This window comes from Chiloscyllium punctatum, chromosome 40, assembly GCF_047496795.1.
Source record: "Chiloscyllium punctatum isolate Juve2018m chromosome 40, sChiPun1.3, whole genome shotgun sequence".
Classification (NCBI taxonomy): domain Eukaryota; kingdom Metazoa; phylum Chordata; class Chondrichthyes; order Orectolobiformes; family Hemiscylliidae; genus Chiloscyllium; species Chiloscyllium punctatum.
In genome coordinates, this window is record NC_092778.1 from 2,349,534 (window position 1) to 2,369,283 (window position 19,750).

The 19,750-nt window shown below is 42.2% G+C and overlaps 1 protein-coding gene across 1 annotated transcript in view; it reads right to left on the bottom strand.

Annotated features, from left to right (window-relative positions):
• Window positions 1–5,156: 5,156 nt before the first annotated feature.
• Window positions 5,157–19,750, bottom strand: part of LOC140464281 (sodium/myo-inositol cotransporter 2-like) — a 36,915-nt gene continuing 22,321 nt past the window's right edge. The window contains exons 13-18 of the mRNA XM_072559156.1: window positions 18,098–18,266; window positions 15,660–15,875; window positions 9,187–9,253; window positions 5,957–6,052; window positions 5,797–5,865; window positions 5,157–5,505 (exon numbers count right to left, since the gene is read on the bottom strand). Coding sequence (XP_072415257.1) covers window positions 5,294–5,505; window positions 5,797–5,865; window positions 5,957–6,052; window positions 9,187–9,253; window positions 15,660–15,875; window positions 18,098–18,266 — 829 coding nt within the window. The 3' untranslated portion in view covers window positions 5,157–5,293. The remainder of the gene's footprint in view (window positions 5,506–5,796; window positions 5,866–5,956; window positions 6,053–9,186; window positions 9,254–15,659; window positions 15,876–18,097; window positions 18,267–19,750) is intronic.

Sequence of the window (19,750 nt, forward strand, 5' to 3'; positions counted from 1 at the left end):
TACAGCTGTGCTGAGGGAGGATATTCCTGGAAATACATCCAGGGAAGTTATTTGGGTGGAACTGAGAAATAAGAAAGGGATGATCACCTTATTGGGATTGTGTTATAGACCCCCCAATAGTCAGAGGGAAATTGAGAAACAAACTTGTAAGGAGATCTCAGCTATCTGTAAGAATAATAGGGTGGTTATGGTAGGGGATTTTAACTTTCCAAACATCGACTGGGACTGCCATAGTGTTAAGGGTTTATATGGAGAGGAATTTGTTAAGTGTGTATAAGAAAATCTTCTGATTCAGTATGTGGATGTATCTACTAGAGAAGGTGCAAAACTTGACCTACTCTTGGGAAATAAGGCAGGGCAGGTGACTGAGGTGTCAGTGGGGGAGCACTTTGGGGCCAGTGACCATAACTCCATGAGATTTAAAATAGTGATGGAAAAGGATAGACCAGATCTAAAAGTTGAAGTTCTAAATTGGAGAAAGGCCAATTTTGACAGTATTAGGCAAGAACTTTCGAAAGCTGATTGGAGGCAGATGTTCACAGGTAAAGGGACGGCTGGAAAATGGGAAGCCTTCAGAAATGAGATAACAAGAATCCAGAGAAAGTATATTCCTGTCAGGGTGAAAGGGAAGGCTGGTAGGTATAGGGAATGCTGGATGACTAAAGAAATTGAGGGTTTGGTTAAGAAAAAGAAGGAAGCATATGTCAGGTATAGACAGGATAGATCAAGTGAATCCTTAGAAGAGTATAAAGAAAGTAGGAGTATACTTAAGAGGGAAATCAGGAGGGCAAAACGGGGACATGAGATAGCTTTGGCAAATAGAATTAAGGAGAATCCAAAGAGTTTTTACAAATACATTAAGGACTAAAGGGTAACTAGGGAGAGAATAGGGCCCCTCAAAGATCAGCAAGGCGGCCTTTGTGTGGAGCCACAGAAAATGGGTGAGATACTAAATGAATATTTTGCATCAGTATTTACAGTGGAAAAGGATATGGAAGATATAGACTGTAGGGAAATAGATAGTGACATCTTGCAAAACGTCCATATTACAGAAGAGGAAGTGCTGGATGTCTTGAAACACATAAAGGTGAATAAATCCCCAGGACCTGATCAGGTGTATCCTCGAACTCTGTGGGAAGCTAGAGAAGTGATTGCTGGGCCTCTTGCTGAGATATTTGCATCATCGATAGTCACAGGTGAGGTGCCGGAAGATTGGAGGTTGATAAACATGGTGCCACTGTTTAAGAAGGGCGGTGAAGACAAGTGAAGGAACTATAGACCAGTGAGCCTGACCTCGGTGGTGGGCAAGTTGTTGGATGAAATCCTGAGGGACGGGATGTACATGTTTTTGGAAAGACAAGGACTGATTAGGGATAGTCAGCATGTCTCACAAACGTGATTGAGTTTTTTGAAGAAGTAACAAACAGGATTAATGAGGGCAGAGCAGTAGATGTGATCTATATGGACTTCAGTAAGGCGTTAGACAAGATTCCCCATGGGAGACTGATTAGCAAGGTTAGATCTCATGGAATACAAGGAGAACTAGCCATTTGGATACAGAACTGGCTCAAAGGTAGAAGACAGAGGGTGGTGGTAGAGGGTTGTTTCTCAGACTAGAGGCCTGTGGCCAGTTGAGTGCCACAAGGATCAGTGCTAGGTCCTCTACTTTTTGTCATTTACATAAATGATTTGGATGTGAGCATTAGAGGTACAATTAGTAAGTTTGTAGATGACACCAAAATTGGAGGTGTAGTAGATAGCAAAGAGGGTTACCTCAGATTACAAAAGGATCTTGACCAGATGGGTCAATGGGTTGAGAAGTGGCAGATGGAGTTTAATTCAGATAAATGCGAGGTGCTGCATTTTGGGAAAGCAAATCTTAGCAGGACTTATACACTTAATGGTAAGGTCCTAGGGAGTGTTACTAAACAAAGAGACCTTGGAGTACAGGTTCATAGCTCCTTGAAAGTGGAGTCGCAGGTAGATAGGATAGTGAAGAAGGCTTTTGGTATGCCTTCCTTTATTGGTCAAAGTATTAAGTACAGGAGTTGGGAGATCATGTTGCAGCTGTATGGAACATTGGTTAGACCACTGTAGGAATATTGCGTGCAATTCTGGTCTCCTTCCAACCGGAAAGATGTTGTGAAACATCTTTGTGTAAGGGTGTTGTAAGGGTTCGAAAAAGATTTACAAGGATGTTGCCAGGGTTGGAGGATCTGAGCTACAGGGAGAGGCTGAACAGGATGGGGCTGTTTTCCCTGGAGTGCAGAGGCTGAAGGGTGACCTTATAGAGGTTTACAAAATTATGAGGGGCATGGATAGGGTAAATAGACAAAGTTTTTTCCCTGGGGTCGGGGAGTCCAGAACTAGAGGGCATAGGTTTAGGGTGAGAGGGGAAAGATATAAAAGAGATCTAAGGGGCAACCTTTTCACACAGAGGGTGGTACGTATATGGAATGAGCTGCCAGAGGAAGTGGTGGAGGCTGGTACAATTGCAACATTTAAGAGGCATTTGGATGGGTATATGAATAGGAAGGGTTTGGAGGGATATGGGCTGGGTGCTGGCAGGTGGGACTAGATTGGGTTGGGATATCTGGTTGGCATGGACGGGCTGGACTGAAGGGTCTTGTTTCCATGCTGTACATCTCTATGACTCTATGACTTCAAAATACTTCTATGACCAGATGAGATGGAGTGAATTATCTCCTCTTTTTTCAATCTCTTCAGTTGGTCATGGCCAATGTTTACAATTCTCTTCTCATATGGACTATACCTCTCTGTCATAAAAATGGGGTAATCCAATGTCTATTGTAACAGGTAGGAACCAGTTCCTACATTTTCCTGAGTGAAAGAAAGAGCAATTTTCCTATCTGTTAATGTTGAGAAACATGGTAAAGATAAAATGTCAAATGTGTGTACACAAACTTAAGAAAGGATAGTGTTGAATACAAAACGAAAAGATGAAAAGCTCTAGAGTGTCCCTGAGATGTGAATGTTTTAACCTGAGACCACTGTTGTTTAACTAGTGTTTTGAGTGAACTGCAGCAGTGACTATGTCAGTTCTCCCTTGGGTTGCTCGTTTTAATCAGTTCTGTCACATAGCACTTCTCCTTGAGAGACTGAGAGCGTACTTTCTCCAGTTGGTTCCAGTTGCACTCAAAAATCCATTTGCTCTCCTCAACCAAAAACACCCACCTCTACCTGGACCTGTCCTTTCTAGCCTTTTACCTGCACTGGACCTGTTCATTGAGAACTGTCAGCATGACGTTGGCCGTGTCAATTTCCCTAAACACCCCCTTATCCATTCAAACCCCGACCCTCTAAATTGACTGTTCTCTGTGCTCTCAGCTCCAACCCTGGCTTGTAATGAACCCTGCTGACAAGGGTGATGCTGTTGTTGGTGGCTAATGTACTGACCTTGACATTGTGGAGGCTGAACGCCAACTCCCAGATACCTCCTCCTATCTCCCCCTGGACTGTGACCCTACTATGCATCTATTCTGAAGATGCCAATCTTGACTGGTAGCCTCTGAAATGTCCACCTTCTTCCACAAATGAGGATTTTCCACCATCGTATTTGACAGGGCCCTCAGCCAGGTCTAATCCATCTGCTGTATTCTGGCCTTCACCCCCGTCTTCCCTCTCTTCCCTCCCACAATAGTGGTAGGGTCTCCCTTGTTGTCACCTACCGTCCTACTAGCATCCATTTCTAAAAAATCATCAGCCATCTCCAGTGGGATCTCTCTACCAGATACATATTCCCCTCCCCGGCTTGTCAACCTTCCACAGGGACTGTTTTCTTGAGGCCACTGATTCACTCCTCCTTCGCTGCCAACAACCTTCCCCACCACCTCCCGGCACCTTCCCTTGCAATCTCAGAAGATGTTACATCAACCCGTTTACTTCCTCCCTCCTCACTATCCAAGGCCCCAGACACACTCTCCAGGTAGAGCAGCAATTTACCTGAATTTCACTCAATCTAGTCTACTGTATTCATTGCTCAGAATGTGGTCTACTGTACACTGGGGAAACAAAATGAAGACTGGGTGACCGCTTTGCAAAACACCCTTGTTCTGTCTGTAAAAATGATCCTGAGCTTCCAGTTGCCTGCCATTTCAATACTCCAATGTGTTCCTCGGCCGACATCTCTCTCTCTCAGGCATGCTGCAGTGCTCCAGTGAAGCTCAGCACAAATTGGAAGAACAACACCTCATTTTCCACTTGGGAACTCTGCAACCTTCTGGACTCAATACTGAATTCAACAATTTTAGGGCCTGAGCACTATCTCCTTACCCCAGCCCCCACACACCAGGCCTTGTCATCACACGGGCTGCTACCACAAACTGCCCATTGTCAGGAACTAATGGTTCCCATTTGCAGTTATTTATTCTCCCCGGCTGATCTTTACCCATTCCTTTCTCTGTCCAGCTGTTCTCTCTCAATGGGATTCATCTCCATCTATCATTTACTCCTTCCCCCTGCCCCTATCCTTTCCTTATAATTAAAAATAACTTTCTCATAATTACTTAGTTTTGAGAAAGGATCACTGGACCCAAAACATTAGCTATGATTTTTCTCCACAGATGCTACCAGACCTGCTGTGTTTTTCCAGCAATTCTGTTTGTATTTGATTTCCTGAATCCACAGTTCTTTGGTTTTTTTTGTTCATCTTTTATAGAATTTTGCAGATTTACAATATGGATAAGAAGACACAAAATCTGTGGATCAGAGTCCAACCCAAAAGGAATGGAATGAAGTGACTTTATCATGATTGCGCCTTTTGGTATTCAGTGATGACATTGTGCTGCTGTTGACTGCAGCTATCTTCAATTTGGCAGCCGGTCAGTTGGACCTACATCTTGTCTTGAGATTTTTTTTCTTTCTACAATGTCTTTGAGCGTTATTACTTTGCCCACATACAGACAGTCAGTCAGAGAGAGAAAGATTTTGACTTGCTGACAGGTTTGGCAGTCTAAGTCCCAACTGCCCTCTTTCATTTCAATGTTGTAAAAAAATGCCACTTACAACAGATTCAAAATCAAATTGCTGAGCAGATACTATTTTTACCAAATGCATCTGGTACCAGTACAAAAGCAGCAAATCTGGTTCCAGAAAAGGGACAACTACACAGTTCCACTTTTCCTTCAAGCCGCAAAAGGAAATAAATGATTGCCCAAAATTCCATTTTCCAGTTTATATTTCCAAATAAAATATGAGTAATCCTTACACTAGTTATTTCTATATTTATACAATTTTCACTTTACTATATTTGATATGACATTAGATCAGTCTTTTAAGCGAAAAATCCATAGAGGAAGACAGCAGCACTCAAACAGATGATTAAATTAGCATTAACAAAGTTGCGCATGTGGCGGTTTTCATTGAACACGTTGGTGTTGTCCAAAGCTTCACTTGTTGGAGAATTAACTGTTTCTTCCTTCTTATCCATCCCACAGAACCACAGCAGGAAGGAGATCAGCTTTGAATGTTTCTTCACTGATTCATCTGTGGGAGAGAGGGAGGGAGTCAAATATTATGATCCAGAATGCCCCAGTGCATGTTGAGCATAAAATCAAAACTTTTGGGTATGGATCAGCGCTGAAGAACCAATTTCTTCCATCCTGATTTGCTTGACAAGAAAATTACTTGCTGTATTGAACTTATGAAATGTCAAAAATAGTGTGGGATTCAGGCATGAGACTCCCACCACAATTATTTATCCTTGTCTTGGATGTAAGTTAGTAACCTGGTGCCCTGTGTGCTATTACAGAGATGTAAACACTGAGAGTTACTTACCCTCGGAGAGACTGGCATTGCTAACGCTACTGTCTTCCTCTAAATGAACCTCACCATCGTCAGGTTGATCTGGGTGAGAGCAGAATCAGAGACAGAATTACCTCTCAGTTACAATCCTGTTGCATTGGCACCAAAACAATAATCCTGCTGCATTGCTTACCCTTTGAGACGGTGATGCTACCTGTGTTGCTGATATCCTCTCGATGCTGCTTACTCTCTTCAGGCTGTTTGGTTGTAGAATCCATTTCAGGTGCAGCTGGTGGAGAAGAAATACAATAGGTTGCTTCAGGATTCTACTGGTTATATGATGATACTTATAGTCTTTTCTTATACCTATCCCTCCTCTAATTGTCTTGATATTGGTAAGTATTAGTTGTCAATTTACAACTTCCGTCGTCTGATTTTCATACCTGAGAACTTTCATGGACTGAAATGGTTTGAAAAAGACAAACAGTCAGTTGACCACAGAATAAAGCAACACAATGTGGAATAAATAAAATGATCTAAAGTGAAATTTTCGTTTTAGTTAAAGACATCCATAACAGTCAACTCTGCCAGGTGTCAAAAAACTCACATCGCCTGTGATAAGTTACACTTGTATGAGAAGTTGCAAGTATTAGAAATGATAGGGTTGCCTGCAAATATCCACCTCAAAATGACAAAAGAGCCAACCTTGGAAATACAAAACTGAAGCATATTTAAGTAGCTGCTCAGCAGAGCATTAAACAGAGAGGAAGAACTGGTAACTGGTAACAGACTGGAAACAGAAAGGCCTAAGTATCTCTCTCTGTCTCTGGTTCCTTCTCATCCTGTCGAAAACAGCATTCAGTGAAAAAAAGCAAAAAAAAAAGTCTGAATTTTGGCTAATCCCAAGTTGTGTCAAGTTTTTTTGAGGAGATTTCTGCTGCAATGCCAAACAAGTTCTATTGGGGTATTTAGCAAACTCACCTCATTATCTAAAATAAAACATGCTGGAAATCTGAAACAAAAACAGATATTGCTAGAGAAACTCAGCAGCTCTGGTAACACCTGTGGAGAGAAATCATAGTTAACACTCCAACTCAGTGGTCCTTCCTCAGTAGTATTGTGAGACTGGTATCTATGGCTGAGGGGACAAAGTGCAAAACAGCAAGGCAAGTCAGGCATGCTGTGAGCATTGAGGCAGGCCCAGCATGAGTAATCACTGTGACTGTGAATGAAGCAGGCAGGAATGCAGTGTGGTCCAGTCTATGAGTGGAACGGGTGTTCCTGAGTATACAGTTTCCTTGCTTCAGTATTACAATGTGATGCCAGTGCAGCCTGAGGTGCAGCATTGAAGTGCAGAAGCTTCTTGTAAATGGGTCAGAGATGTTGGCATGATGATTCTTTGAGGCTGGCATGTGTCAGACCTGCTTGGCACACTGGCCTCATTCCAGCAAACTGTTCAACCTGGCAAGTCAATGCACCATGAGTAAGGGCATAGGTGCGAGTTGGTGTTTGCTAATGATACTGCATTGATATCCACATTAAAATTCATCTGCAGCAGCTTGTAAGTTGGTTCTCCTGTGCCTCCAAGGAGTGCAGATTGAATCAACATCAGAAAGAGCAAAGTTATTGGGCCACAACACAGAGACTTCCACCAACATTGACAACCTCACTCTGCACTTCTTCAATGGCAGCTTCATATCAACAATTCCAGTTGCTGTATTCAGCACCCGTACTGCCAGGGATGCAGCTGGAAAAGCAAAGTTGAGACATTGAGTGCAGACCAACAGCAAATTAAACAAAAGTAGAAACTCTGTGCATAGCAGGCTCATGTTCTCAGCATCCTCCTTTACAGCAGCAAGCATGGACAATTTGTACAAGTCTAAAGGAACAGCTGGACAGTTCTGCTGCCTCAAATGAATATTGGGCATGTCCTGGCCAGACAGATGCTGAATAAGGAAGTACACTACTGTCCAGAGAACTCCAGCATGCTTACACTCTCAGTCAGCATTGGCTGGGTCACGTGACCTGAACTGATGACACCTGCAACTCCAAACTCATGGTCAACAGTGAGTTTGTTACCAATGCAAGGCCAACACAGATTGCCCACAACGGCAGTCCAAGGATGTCTTCAATCCAAAGATTGAAGTTGATTTAAGTTGATTGGGATCAAAGTCATTGAATAAGAAGCCCTTGTTGCTGAATAACTATCAGGAGTTGAGCAGTCAGGAAGCACATGGAAAAAACAAAGGACAAAAGGAACCAGGAGATGGCAGGGAAGTGAGGCTAACAGAAGGAGTAAACATCACTTGTCTGCAGGTTAGTACACCTGCAGTTAGAACTGACACATGAATCAGCTTTAAAAGCCATAACAGAGAATGTTCATAACAGAAAGGACATTCATGCTTGATGCAATTGTTTCCCATCACAGGCAGATACCATGAGCACTGCATTATCCATTGGTCAGACCAGTGAGAGAGCTATGCATCTCCAAAAGACAAGGAGGTCTTTAAGAGATTTCCCAAATGACATATATCCTTCTCTGCAATCTGCAACGTACTAGACCATAACCCATCATGTAGCATTACATTAGATAGAAAAGCTTACCTTAGACTCACATTAAGTTGCCCTACTGTGATGCTGCTGCTCCTTTAACAAGGTTAGGTTGTCCTCGGTATTTTTTTAGAGGGGTTGTAAAACCATAGATTTTGAAATCTCAGGGGTTATCTACTTGAAGAAGCATTTAAGTTTTATGAAAACAACATTTGTACAATGAAAGGGGAGTGGCCAGTTGTCCCAGCTCACCTTTTCTCTGGCCTGGTTTTGTTTTAGCAAGTAGTTTGGCTGTTCAGAGCTGCTGGGTCAGTTGTTAGCTGGGAATCCAATAGAAACAGCTCCATGGAAGAAGGTGTTCCAGACTGAATCTCTTAGCTATCTTTGTCTCTCTCTCTCTCTCTCTCTCTCTCTCCCTCCTGTAAGACCCTGTGTTTGATTTTACCTTTTTTGCTGAAGGGTGTATATGGGGATTGTTGCAGGAATTTGGAACAACAGCATTACGTTCGGATAGTCTGTTGAGTTTTTGGATAGGTTCTCTGGAAATTTCAGTACTCTGGAAATAAATTCTGTTTTGTTTAAAACCAAGGGGTGTGGCCCAGCTGCATCACTCCTGGAACATCCAATTTACACCTGCTCAAAACAACTGGAAATGTTAGGGTCTGGGCTACCTTCTTGAAGTATTTGAGGGGGTCTAGCCTGGTCCACACATTGGGTAGTTGCTACACTCATATATAATTGTATCTTGTCGCATTTATGTCGGACTTCTGTTCTGCCTCTAATATATTATGTATCGTTGCAATGATCACAGGGGCCTTGTCCCCATTGAAAGTGTGATTGCTCGGGTTAGCAATTCCTTGGCATGTAGCTTACCTTCATCAAGCTGTTTTACCACAGAATCGGTTCTTTCAAAACGGGTGAACCAGGTCAAGCGACTAATCTAAAATGGGAGGAGAAAGATTACAGCACAATGTACTAAGGTGATAATTTTGCTGTGTTCAATGTTGGCTAGACATTTCAACCAAGAACCCTGTTAATTTGATACATTAAGCAGTCTTTCCCCAGGTAAAATATATGAAGAGCTGTTGGGATGATGGTGGTGTAGCAGTCCAACACTGGACACAAGATAATATTCTGGGGACATGATCTCAAATTCTAACAGATAGCTGGGTCAATGAATAAATCTGACATTTGAAGGTAATCTCAGTAATGGTGACCATGAAACTAGTTTTTATTGAAGGCTATGATTGGTTAATTTTACAAAGGGAAGGAAATCTGTGAAGCCCACCTTGTGTCAATGGCAAGTCACCCTCCGTCCCTGGGCAGCCTAGATGTGACTCCAGATCCACACTAATATGCTCAACTCCTAACTGCCCTCTGAAACGTCCTTAATTAAAGGACAGTGAAGGATAATAAATAAATGCTAGCCTTGCTAGGATGACCACATTCCCATGAAAGAAGAAATGTTAAAGTTCATGCACATTCAATGAGTCATTCCCAGTTACGATGTCTGCCTATTTCCACCTGTGAGAGTTGCTCACCTTGACTTGTGTAGCCATGCTCCAAAGTTCAGAGCCAGGAAGAAACTTTTGCAGTAGATTTGCCAGAGGCTTATTTCAGGTGTATTGAGTCCAGTCCAAGTTGTGAAGACATTCCTAAAATCGAAAAAGATCTAAAGGGTGATTTGAACTGCCCAGCAGAATCTGGGAGGAATGGGCAGTTTAAATTGCTGGAGGTACTCTCAGAACTGAAGCAGTCATGAAGCCACTGTTTGATATTTCAACCTTCGACATTGGACAATATTGGCCTATTTCACAAATACATAGCAGGACCCCATGATGCAATTGAGACAAAATGATAATTTTAATTGAAGTTTCAGCAGGGAATTTGACCTAATGTTCTGCCAAGTAAAAGCCTATTAGGGCCAGTCAGGCTCCTTCAGACCTCACACAGAACACTTAAGCCTGTCACTCTATTTCAAGTGAGATCTATATTCACAGCACAACCCACCCCAGTCCCCCGTAATAGAGAAATGGAAACCAGTCCACTTTGTATCAAAGGGAAGTCAACCTGCCTCTCTATTTGAAGACCAGATCAAATAGAACACCATTTGGTCCCTCGAGCCTGTTCTGTCTTTCAATAGGATCACGTCATTTTCCACCACTTTTCCATCCAGAGTTGCTGGAAAGTCAACCAATGGGATTTTCAGCACAATCCAGGAGTTAAAGTGGCCTGGTTCCAGTTCTAGAGCAACGAGAGCATTTGCACCTCTCCTCACCATCTACTTGCCCAGAAGCTGATAGAATTTGAATCAAAGTCAATATCTCTCATGACAGCGATATTATTTGTTGACTCAGATTTTATTGAAGCAATGACGACAAAGCCTTCAACCTGTGTGACCATGGTGGAAAGGCCCAGCAACTTACATGAGCAATGTCATGCATAAATCTAGAAGCTGTAGTGGGCCAACCTCCAGTTCTCTAGGAGCTTCATGGTATCAGTCATCTGCCGCCCTGCAAATTAAAATGGGAGATAGGGCAGGAGCAAGAAGTTGGGCTGATTGCCCTCTAATTACTCTGGTTGAAAACCATTGTCTTTGGTAGGAATTCTCTCACATTGTGAATACTTCATAAGGACAACTACACCAATAGAGAACTTGCAAAACTGCTGTCGGACAGAAGTAGATTTGTTAGCTCTTCACAAACTCAGCTTAATTTATCAGACATTTTAAATGTTCAGATGGAGTTAACAAAGTGTAGTTGGCTTTTTAAATAGTTTTTGAAATGGTTCAATGCATGTCACTTTTGAAAAATTCTGACTCTTTAAAAATGTATTTATTTAGGAGTTTGTAAAAGTATCCTGATCAAATTAACTGATATATTCTTTTTCTCTTTGATTTCTTTTTTAACCATGACAGAAACAGAGGCAGTTGGATTTTGATGGGTTCTGTGCTATGGCTTCAAGACACTGCACCATGTTAAAGGCAGTGAACAATTAATCGACTTACAGCAGGTGGAGGTATTTGTACAACAAGAGAAGCCTAACATACTTGTTTTTCTTTGACCATTTATTGTCCATCCCTAATTGCTCAGAGGACAGTTAAGAGTCAGTTACATTGCTGTGGGTCTGGAGACACATGCAGGCCAGTCAAGGAGAGCAGATTTTCTTTTCTAAAGGGGACCCGGAAGTGTTTTTATGACAAATAGCAGTGGTTACACAGTCACCTTTTCAGGTGCAGAATTCTACTGCATTAAAATTTCACCACTTGCCAGGGTGTGACTTGAACCTGTGTCCCCAGAATATCAATTTAGTCTAGTCCAGTGACATTACATCATTGCCTCCAAGGTAAGTGCTAAAGACAAAACAAGCATCTGCAATCAACTTCAGCTAGAAGTGCCAAGTCGATAACCCATCTCAGCTCCCCCTGAAGTACCCAGCTTCACAGATGCCAGTCTTCAACCAATTTAATTCACTTTATATGATATCAAGAAACAGCTGAAGACACTGGATACTGTAAAACTAAGGGCTGATAACATTCCAGTAATGGTAACGAGGACCTATGCTCCAGAACTAACTGCTCCAAGCTAACATGGTCCAATAGAGCTACAACACTGCCATCTACCTGACAGCATGTAAAATTGCACAGGTATGTCCTGTGCACAAAAAGTGGGCAAGTCCAACCCAGCCAATCATTGCCCTATCAATTTGTTCTCTATCATCAGTAAAGTGACAGAAGAGGTTGTCGATAAAGCTACCAAACACTACCTGCAAAGGAATAACCTGCTCACTAATGCTCAGTTTCAGTTCAATCAGTGCCATTCAGTTCCTCACTTCATTACATCCTTAGTCCAGGGCTGAACTCCAGGGCTGTCATAAGAATGACTGCCCTTCACGTAAAGATTACATTGGATCGAATGTGGCAACAAAGAGTTCTTGAAAAACTGGAATCAATGGGAATCAGAGAGAAACCCCTCTGCTGGTTGGAGTCATTTCTGTCATACAGGTAGATGGTGGTGGTTGTTGGGCGTCAGTTATCTCAGCGGGTGTTCCTCAGGGTAGTGTCCTAGGCTCAACCATCTTCAGCTGCTTCATCAATGACCCTCCCTTCCTAATAGCACTGTTGTTGAGCCTGCACTCTACAGTCTGCAGGGTTCTAGAAGGAACTCATCCCACCTTGTCCAGAGTCACTAGGATTGGGCAGTAAATGCTGGTCTAACCAGCGATATCCAAATGCCATAAATAAACAAGATGTCACAGAAGTGTTATGGTGCAGAAGGAGGCCATTCAGCCCATTGTCTGTGTATCAGCTCTCCAAACAAGCATCATGACTTAGTATCACTCTCCTGCTTTCTCTCCATTGTTTCTATTCACATAATTATCCAGTGCCCTCTTGAATGCCTCAGTTAAACTTGCCTCCACCAAACCTCCAGCCAGTACATTCTAGACACTAATTACTCGCTGTGTAAAAAAGTTTTTCTTCTTTTGCAAATCATTTTAAATGTGTGCTGTCTCATTCTTGATCTGATCTGCTAGTGGGAACAGTTTCTCCCTGTCTACTCTATCCAGCTCCCTCATGATCCTATCAGATCTCATGTCAGCATTGTTCTCTCCAAGGACAAACTCCTAACCTCTCCAATTTAGTCAGATAACCTACATTCCCTTAATTTTGTTTCTCCACTGCACAGACCCCCAATATCCATGTGTTGCAGCAACTTGCACATGTGGGATTAAAGTCAACGGCACACTGATTGGCATAACTGGGACTGCACAGCTATACGGACACGTAGCTTAATGGAAATGTTCTCTCTCTAATGCACTTACATCTTTCCTGTAATGCATCACATAAACTATACACAATATTTCAGCTGAGATCAAATAAGTGTCATATATAAGTTCACCATCACTCCTTGCTCTTGTACTGTATGTCCCTATTAATAAAGCCAAGAGGACTGTATGCTTTATTAACTATGCTCGCCACCAGTCCTGCTATCCTCAGTGACTGGTGCACATGCAGAGCCCAGTCCCCTTAGAATTGTACCTCCTGTTTTCTATTGTCTCTCCACATTCTTCCTCACACTTCCCTACATTGAACTTTATCTGCTATCTATTCACCCACTTGACCAATTTGATAACTTCCTTTTGAGGTTCCACACTGTCTTCTTTACCAGTTTACAACTCTTCCGAGTTTTAGTATCACCCACGAATTCTAAAATTGTCTTCCTGAATGTCAAGATCCAGATCACTAATATATGTCAGCAAATCCAAGGGTCCCAATATTAACCGCTAGGCAACTCCATTATAAACCTTCCAGCAGCCCAAAAATGTCCAGTCACCTTTATGCTATTTTCTTATCACTCGGCTGATTTTGTATACACCTTTGTTCCATGAGCTATAACTTTCCTCACAGGTCTGTTGTATGGCATTGTATCAAATGTCATCTGAAAGTCCATGTATACCACATCAACACTTTACCCTCATCAACCCTTTCCTTTATCTCTTTAAAAATCCAGCAAATAAGTTAAACATGATTTCTCCTTTAGAAATCCAGGCTGTCTCTTCCTGATCAACCCACCTTTTACCACGTGACTATTAATTCCATCCTAAATAATTGTTTCTAGAAATTTCCCCATCACTGAAGTTTAACTGACTGGTCCTGAACTGCTGTGCTCTTCCAGCACCACTAATCCAGAATCTGGTTTCCAGCATCTGCAGTCATTGTTTTTACCTTTATCCTTACAAAGGACTTATCCTTACAAATGACATGATATTTGCAATGGTCCAGTCTTCCCATGAAACTAAGCAAGACTGAAAGGTTATGGCCAGTGTTCCTCTGCAATTCTCATTCGCACTTCCTTCAATATCCTTGAATGCATCTCATCCGATCCCAGGGCCTTGTCAACTTTAGATACCGACAGTCTATTCAACACTTGGTCCTTATTAATTTTAAATCATTCTAGTGACAGTGCTTCCTCCTCTTTCACCCTAATCTCCTTCCTTAGTAAAGACCAGAAGGTATTGGAGCAGAATTAGCCTATCAGGTCTGCTCTGTCATTCACTCATGGCTGATATATTTCTCAACCCCATTCTGCTTGCTTTGTCCCCACAACCCTTGATCCCCTGACTAATCAAGAACTTATCTATCTCTGTCTTAAATACATTCAATGATTTGCTCTCCACAGCCCTCTACAGCATTGAGTCCCACTGATTTAGCACCTTCTGACTGAAGAAATTCATCCTCATCTCAGTTCTCAAGCTTCGTTCCTTCACTCTGAGGTTGTGCCTTTGGGTTCGTGTTCTTTCTTACGAATGGAAACATCTTCTCCATGTCCAATCTATCCAGGCCTCTCAAGGTTTTGTAAGTTTTATTGAGATTCCCTCTCATCGTTCTAAACTCCGTCAAGTACCGATCCAGAATTCCCAACTGCTTATCATATGACAAGCCATTCATCCCCGGGATCATTTTTGTAAATCTCATCAATGATTTATGTAACTAGACTAATATCTGAGTCACTCGTAGGTGCAGGCAAGTACATAAATAAGGAACTAACTCGTCATTACAATTGCAAAAATACAAAACTGCAAATTCTGGAAATCTAAACTGGAAGACTGGATCTGCTTAGCAGATTAGTGATACTTGCATTGACAGAAACATCATGAACACTTCAGATCAACAATCTCTTGCAGAAGTTAGAGGCATGGCAGATTTAAAGTAAATATGGAAGCAAGTACTTTTTTCAGGTTCCTTTGCCAAAACAAGATACGAGAAACAGAATTTTTTTCATCATTCATCAGTTATACTGTGAGGAATATCAACATCAACAGATTATTTTTTTTAAAAACTGTTTGCTCTTTTTTGTAGGCATGTGGAAGAACCACAGCTAACTGGTGCTTCACAGAAATCCAGGAAAGTCCCTCTGTCTTGTCCTTCATTGAGTAATCAAATTGTAACACTACTGATACTGCACTTCTGACTAATTTAAAAAAAAGGTTTCCTTGTCTTTAAAATGTTGATTCTGGTCTAGTACCATAGACATAAATCACACGATACCAGGCATGAAAAGACTACCAAGCCCATATGCCATGATGATTAGAACTTTGTGACTAAAACTTCCAGAGATGACAAAGAGAAATCATCTCACGTTCAGCAACCCTTATGTAGCTTTAGTAAATGTTCCCTAGTTCTGTTGAACCAGAACAATCTTAATAGGTATGCAATCCAGTCCTTTGCTTATTTGACTTCCGGCAGGTAGTCTCCAAGTCTGCACTGTTCTAAAGTAAGTAGATCAAGGCCCATCAGCCTCTCTCAATAGCCCAGCTGAAATATTTGAAATGACTGAATCACTTACCCTTTCTAGATCTGGAGGTTTTGTACTGAGACTGATGATCACCACAACAATCAATGTAAAGACAGAAAGGATGATGGAAAAATGCAGGTAATGAACGTACTTGGTCACCAGAGGCCGGTTATCAGGTTGGCCACACAGAGGCTCTGGATAAATGAAGTCCAAAGCCATTCGAGTGCAACCAACCAGGATCCCTGTCAAGAGGCCCCAGAACGCGCCCTGTGCACACAAGCAGAGTCAGACATTAGCTCTTGTAGTTTTCCAATACCTCTGTAAAATATTCACCGACACATTCTCTGCAAGATTTGTTTTAACATTGGAAACCAAAGTTAAAGGATCAAGTAATAAAGCTGGAGAACTGTTACATTTGAAAAGAACATATGGAGCACATAGCAAGGTGACAACTATAATTTAGCTGATAACAGTTGGGAGATTGTGTGTTTCAATGTCTATTTCAGAGATTGTCATTCTACTGCAGTACTGAGGAAGTGCTAGCCTGTAGGATGTGTTGTCTTGCAGATGAGATGTTCAACTAAAACCCTGTCTGACCCAAAAGATTACATTCGCTACTTTACAGAAGAGAAGGGAAGTTCCTTGGCCTCTATTTATCATTCAACCAATATCAAAAATTATATGTGCATCATGCAGTGTGTAAATTAAGTGCTATGATTCCTATATTACACCATGGACTACAGCCCAAAAGATCTCTATTGACTATAAAGTGCTTTGGGATTGCTTGAGGCCATGAGAAGTTTAATATTAGTGTAAGCCTTTCTTTTCTAGTCTAAACAATCAGTAGTCTATTGGAAACTTGGGTTTAAGTTGAGAAGACAGCTAGGAGATCACAGGACTGAAGCTGACTTACAGCCCCTTAGACAGGTTTATCTACGTCCCACTTGCTATTCGTCTAACCCAGCCCTGTCCCTGCTTAATCCAAGGTCCGTTTTTTTTCATCCCTTCGATCCTATTGCACAATGATTATGTAATTTGCTTAACATTCAACAAGGTTCCGCATGGTAGACTGGTTAATAAGGTTTGGATACAAAATTGACTTGAAGGTAAGAGACAGAGGGTGGTAGTGGAGGGTTGTTTTTCAGACATGGAGGCCTGTGACCAGCAGTGTGCTGCAAGGGTCAGTGCTAGGTCCACGGCTTTACATCATTTATGTAAATAATTTGGATGTGAATATAGGAGATATGCATAGTAAGTTTGCAGATGACACCAAAATCGGTGGTGTAATGGGCAGTAAAGAATATTAACTCGGAGTACAACAGGATCTTGATCAGATTGGCCAATGGGCTGAGAAGTGGCAGATAGTGTTTAATTTAGGTGAATGTGAGGTGTTGGATATTGGTAAGGCAAACCAGGGTGGGACTTATATAGTTAATGGTAGCACCCTTGGGAGTGTTGCTGAACAAAGAGACCTAGGGGTGCAGGTGCGTAGTTCCTTGAAAGTGGAGATGCATTGGACAGGTTGGTGAAGAAGGTGTTTGGTATGCTTGCCTTCATTGGTCAGAACATTGAATGCAGGAATTGGATGTCATTGCTGCAGGTCTACCGAACATTGGTGAGACCACCTTTAGAATATTGAGTACAATTCTGGTTGCCCCTCTACAGAAAAGATGATGTTAAACATGAGAGGGTCCAGAAACATTTACAAGGATGTTGCCAGGACTGGAGGGCTTGAACTATAGAGAGAAGCTGAATAGGCTGGGGCTTTCTTCACTGGAGCATTGGAGACTGAGGGGTGACCTTATAGAGGTTTATATAATCATGAGGGACTTGGATAGGGTAAGAGAGACAGGGTCTTTTACCAACTAGAGGGCATAGGTTTAAGCTGAGGGGAAAGTCTCAAAAGGACCTGAAGGGTAACTTTGTTACACAGAGAGTGACGTGTATATGGAATGAATTGCCATTGGTGGAGGCTGGTGTAATTAAAACGTTTAAAAGGCATCTAGATGAATACATGAATAGGAAGGGTTTAGAAGGATATGGGCCAAATGCTGGCAAATGGGACAAGTGCAAATTGGTTGGCGTGGATGATTTGGACCCAAAGGTCTGTTTCCATGCTCTGTGACTATCCCACAATTTGAGTACAATTTTGCTTGCTGTAATTGGATTGGAGGTCATTGAATGTCTGGGTCAGGATCTGCTTTGCCTTCTGATTAGTTGAATTAGAGGGTTTTTTTGCGTTTCTTCTTTAGACATTTTATTGCCCAATTGAGAAGTTCTAGCACATCGCAGAATGCCCAAAGGGTTTTGTGAGACAGTTTTGGCAGTGGCTCCCTGACAGTATACCGTTATCTTTGGACTGGTGGTACTCCTTTGACACTGTTAACAGGAGCTCACCAAATAAAAATAAGCAGAGAGAGCCCAGGCAGGTTCAATGTTATCACCTCATATTAACTGAAGGTTACGAGTGAAATAAATGCAATAGGCACCATCTCATTAGTTTGTTTCCAGAAGCAACCAGTCATGAAGACAATTGCGACGGGTGGCTGGAGGTAGGAGCTGATGGATTGGATGTACTGGAAGAGTTGGCCACCTTGGCTCATTTGTACCAAAGGAATCCACAGGACAGATAGCACCACCAGGACGAGAACAAACACCCTGGAGCAAACAGAAAACCCAATTTATCAACTGTGCACAGAAGCATCACCTCCACTCAATAGCAACCATGACAAGACACTGCAAGAGGAAAAGGCTTTTTATAAGAAACAGAAATTGGGAAGGTTGATTGTCCCTTAAATCTTAATGGAAACCCATTGCAATAACCAGAAACTAAACTGTGACTCAAGTTACCTTAGAACATCATGCAAGAATAAGATCAATGGGATGGCTTTGCAGACCAGAACTATGATGCAGAGATATCTGATGGGGAATGATGGAAGATTTAAAGATAAGTTGAATCATACTTGGTCTATTGCTAAAGCTCTTCCAAGAGTAGGATTTGCTGATTCTGGGGAGAAGGTGAAAGAATAGCAGGCAATGACATTAATGGGGAGAGTGAAAGAAATCTCATTCTTACATTGAGATAAACTTAAGGTAAGACCAACCTCAACAGATAGGCTTACCTGCATATGTAAGCATCTTGTTAAAGTACAAATTAAGTCAGCCTTCATTCTAGAATGCCCTATCGAGGAAGCTGTTGCTTCAGAGACCTGGTTACTTATGATAGGAGTGTACCCGGCAACCTTCAGTACTTCCTGCAATACAGAGTCAGTACGAACTGCTGTGTCCTTTAGAACAATATGGCATTGAACAATCTTTGTACTGAGTTGTGGTGTAAGCTCTCCAAGTACAAAGTATGAAGGGGAGGAAAGCAAGTTGTGTCCATGGGCCAAGCTATAACCTGAGTGGCTTGTTGGAGGAGGCAGGGTGTGTCCAAAAGGAGTCCAAGTGGCTAAGGGGATAGGGACTGCCTCTGGCTTAATGCTTTGTTACTGCACACACAGGCAAAGGGGACAGAGGGCTCTGTCTGGCCAGGGGTGAAAAGATGGACTTTGCAACAGTCTCTGTCCTGTTCTGTCCCAGGGTTTTTGATGCCATAGGTGGGAAAGGATAGCCACAGGGACAGGGAGATGGCTTTCCAGGGAGCTTTCCTTCCTGCTCTGTAATAGGGATGAGTCCAGGAGCATTGGCACTCAGGGGCTACGGTCACAGTAATAGTGGGGAATTGGGTGTGGTCGGTTGGGACTTGGTAGGTTAGTTAGTGAGTATGTAATCTCAGAGCTGGGGTCAAGGAAAGTGATGATGCAGTGGTTTCAATCATGGAAGGTTGTGGGTCAGGAAGGGCATCACAATGTCAACTGGGGAAATCAAACGTGACTTGGAGGAGGGTGCAAGGGCATATGGGGACTGGGATTGTAAAGCATTGAGGAATATAAACCATCAGGGACAACATGTTGGCTCAGCTGAAGGGTCAAACATATTGGTTCACAGGACAAAAGGAAAGCTCGCCACCTTCTACAACAACTGCACAATTCTCTTTTTATTTCAGAAAAGCTACATCCATGTGGGAGGAGTTATGTATTGAGGTGGATGGAGTTCCAGCTTCTGACTGACTGAAGGAGCATCCCATTAATGTGTCTGAT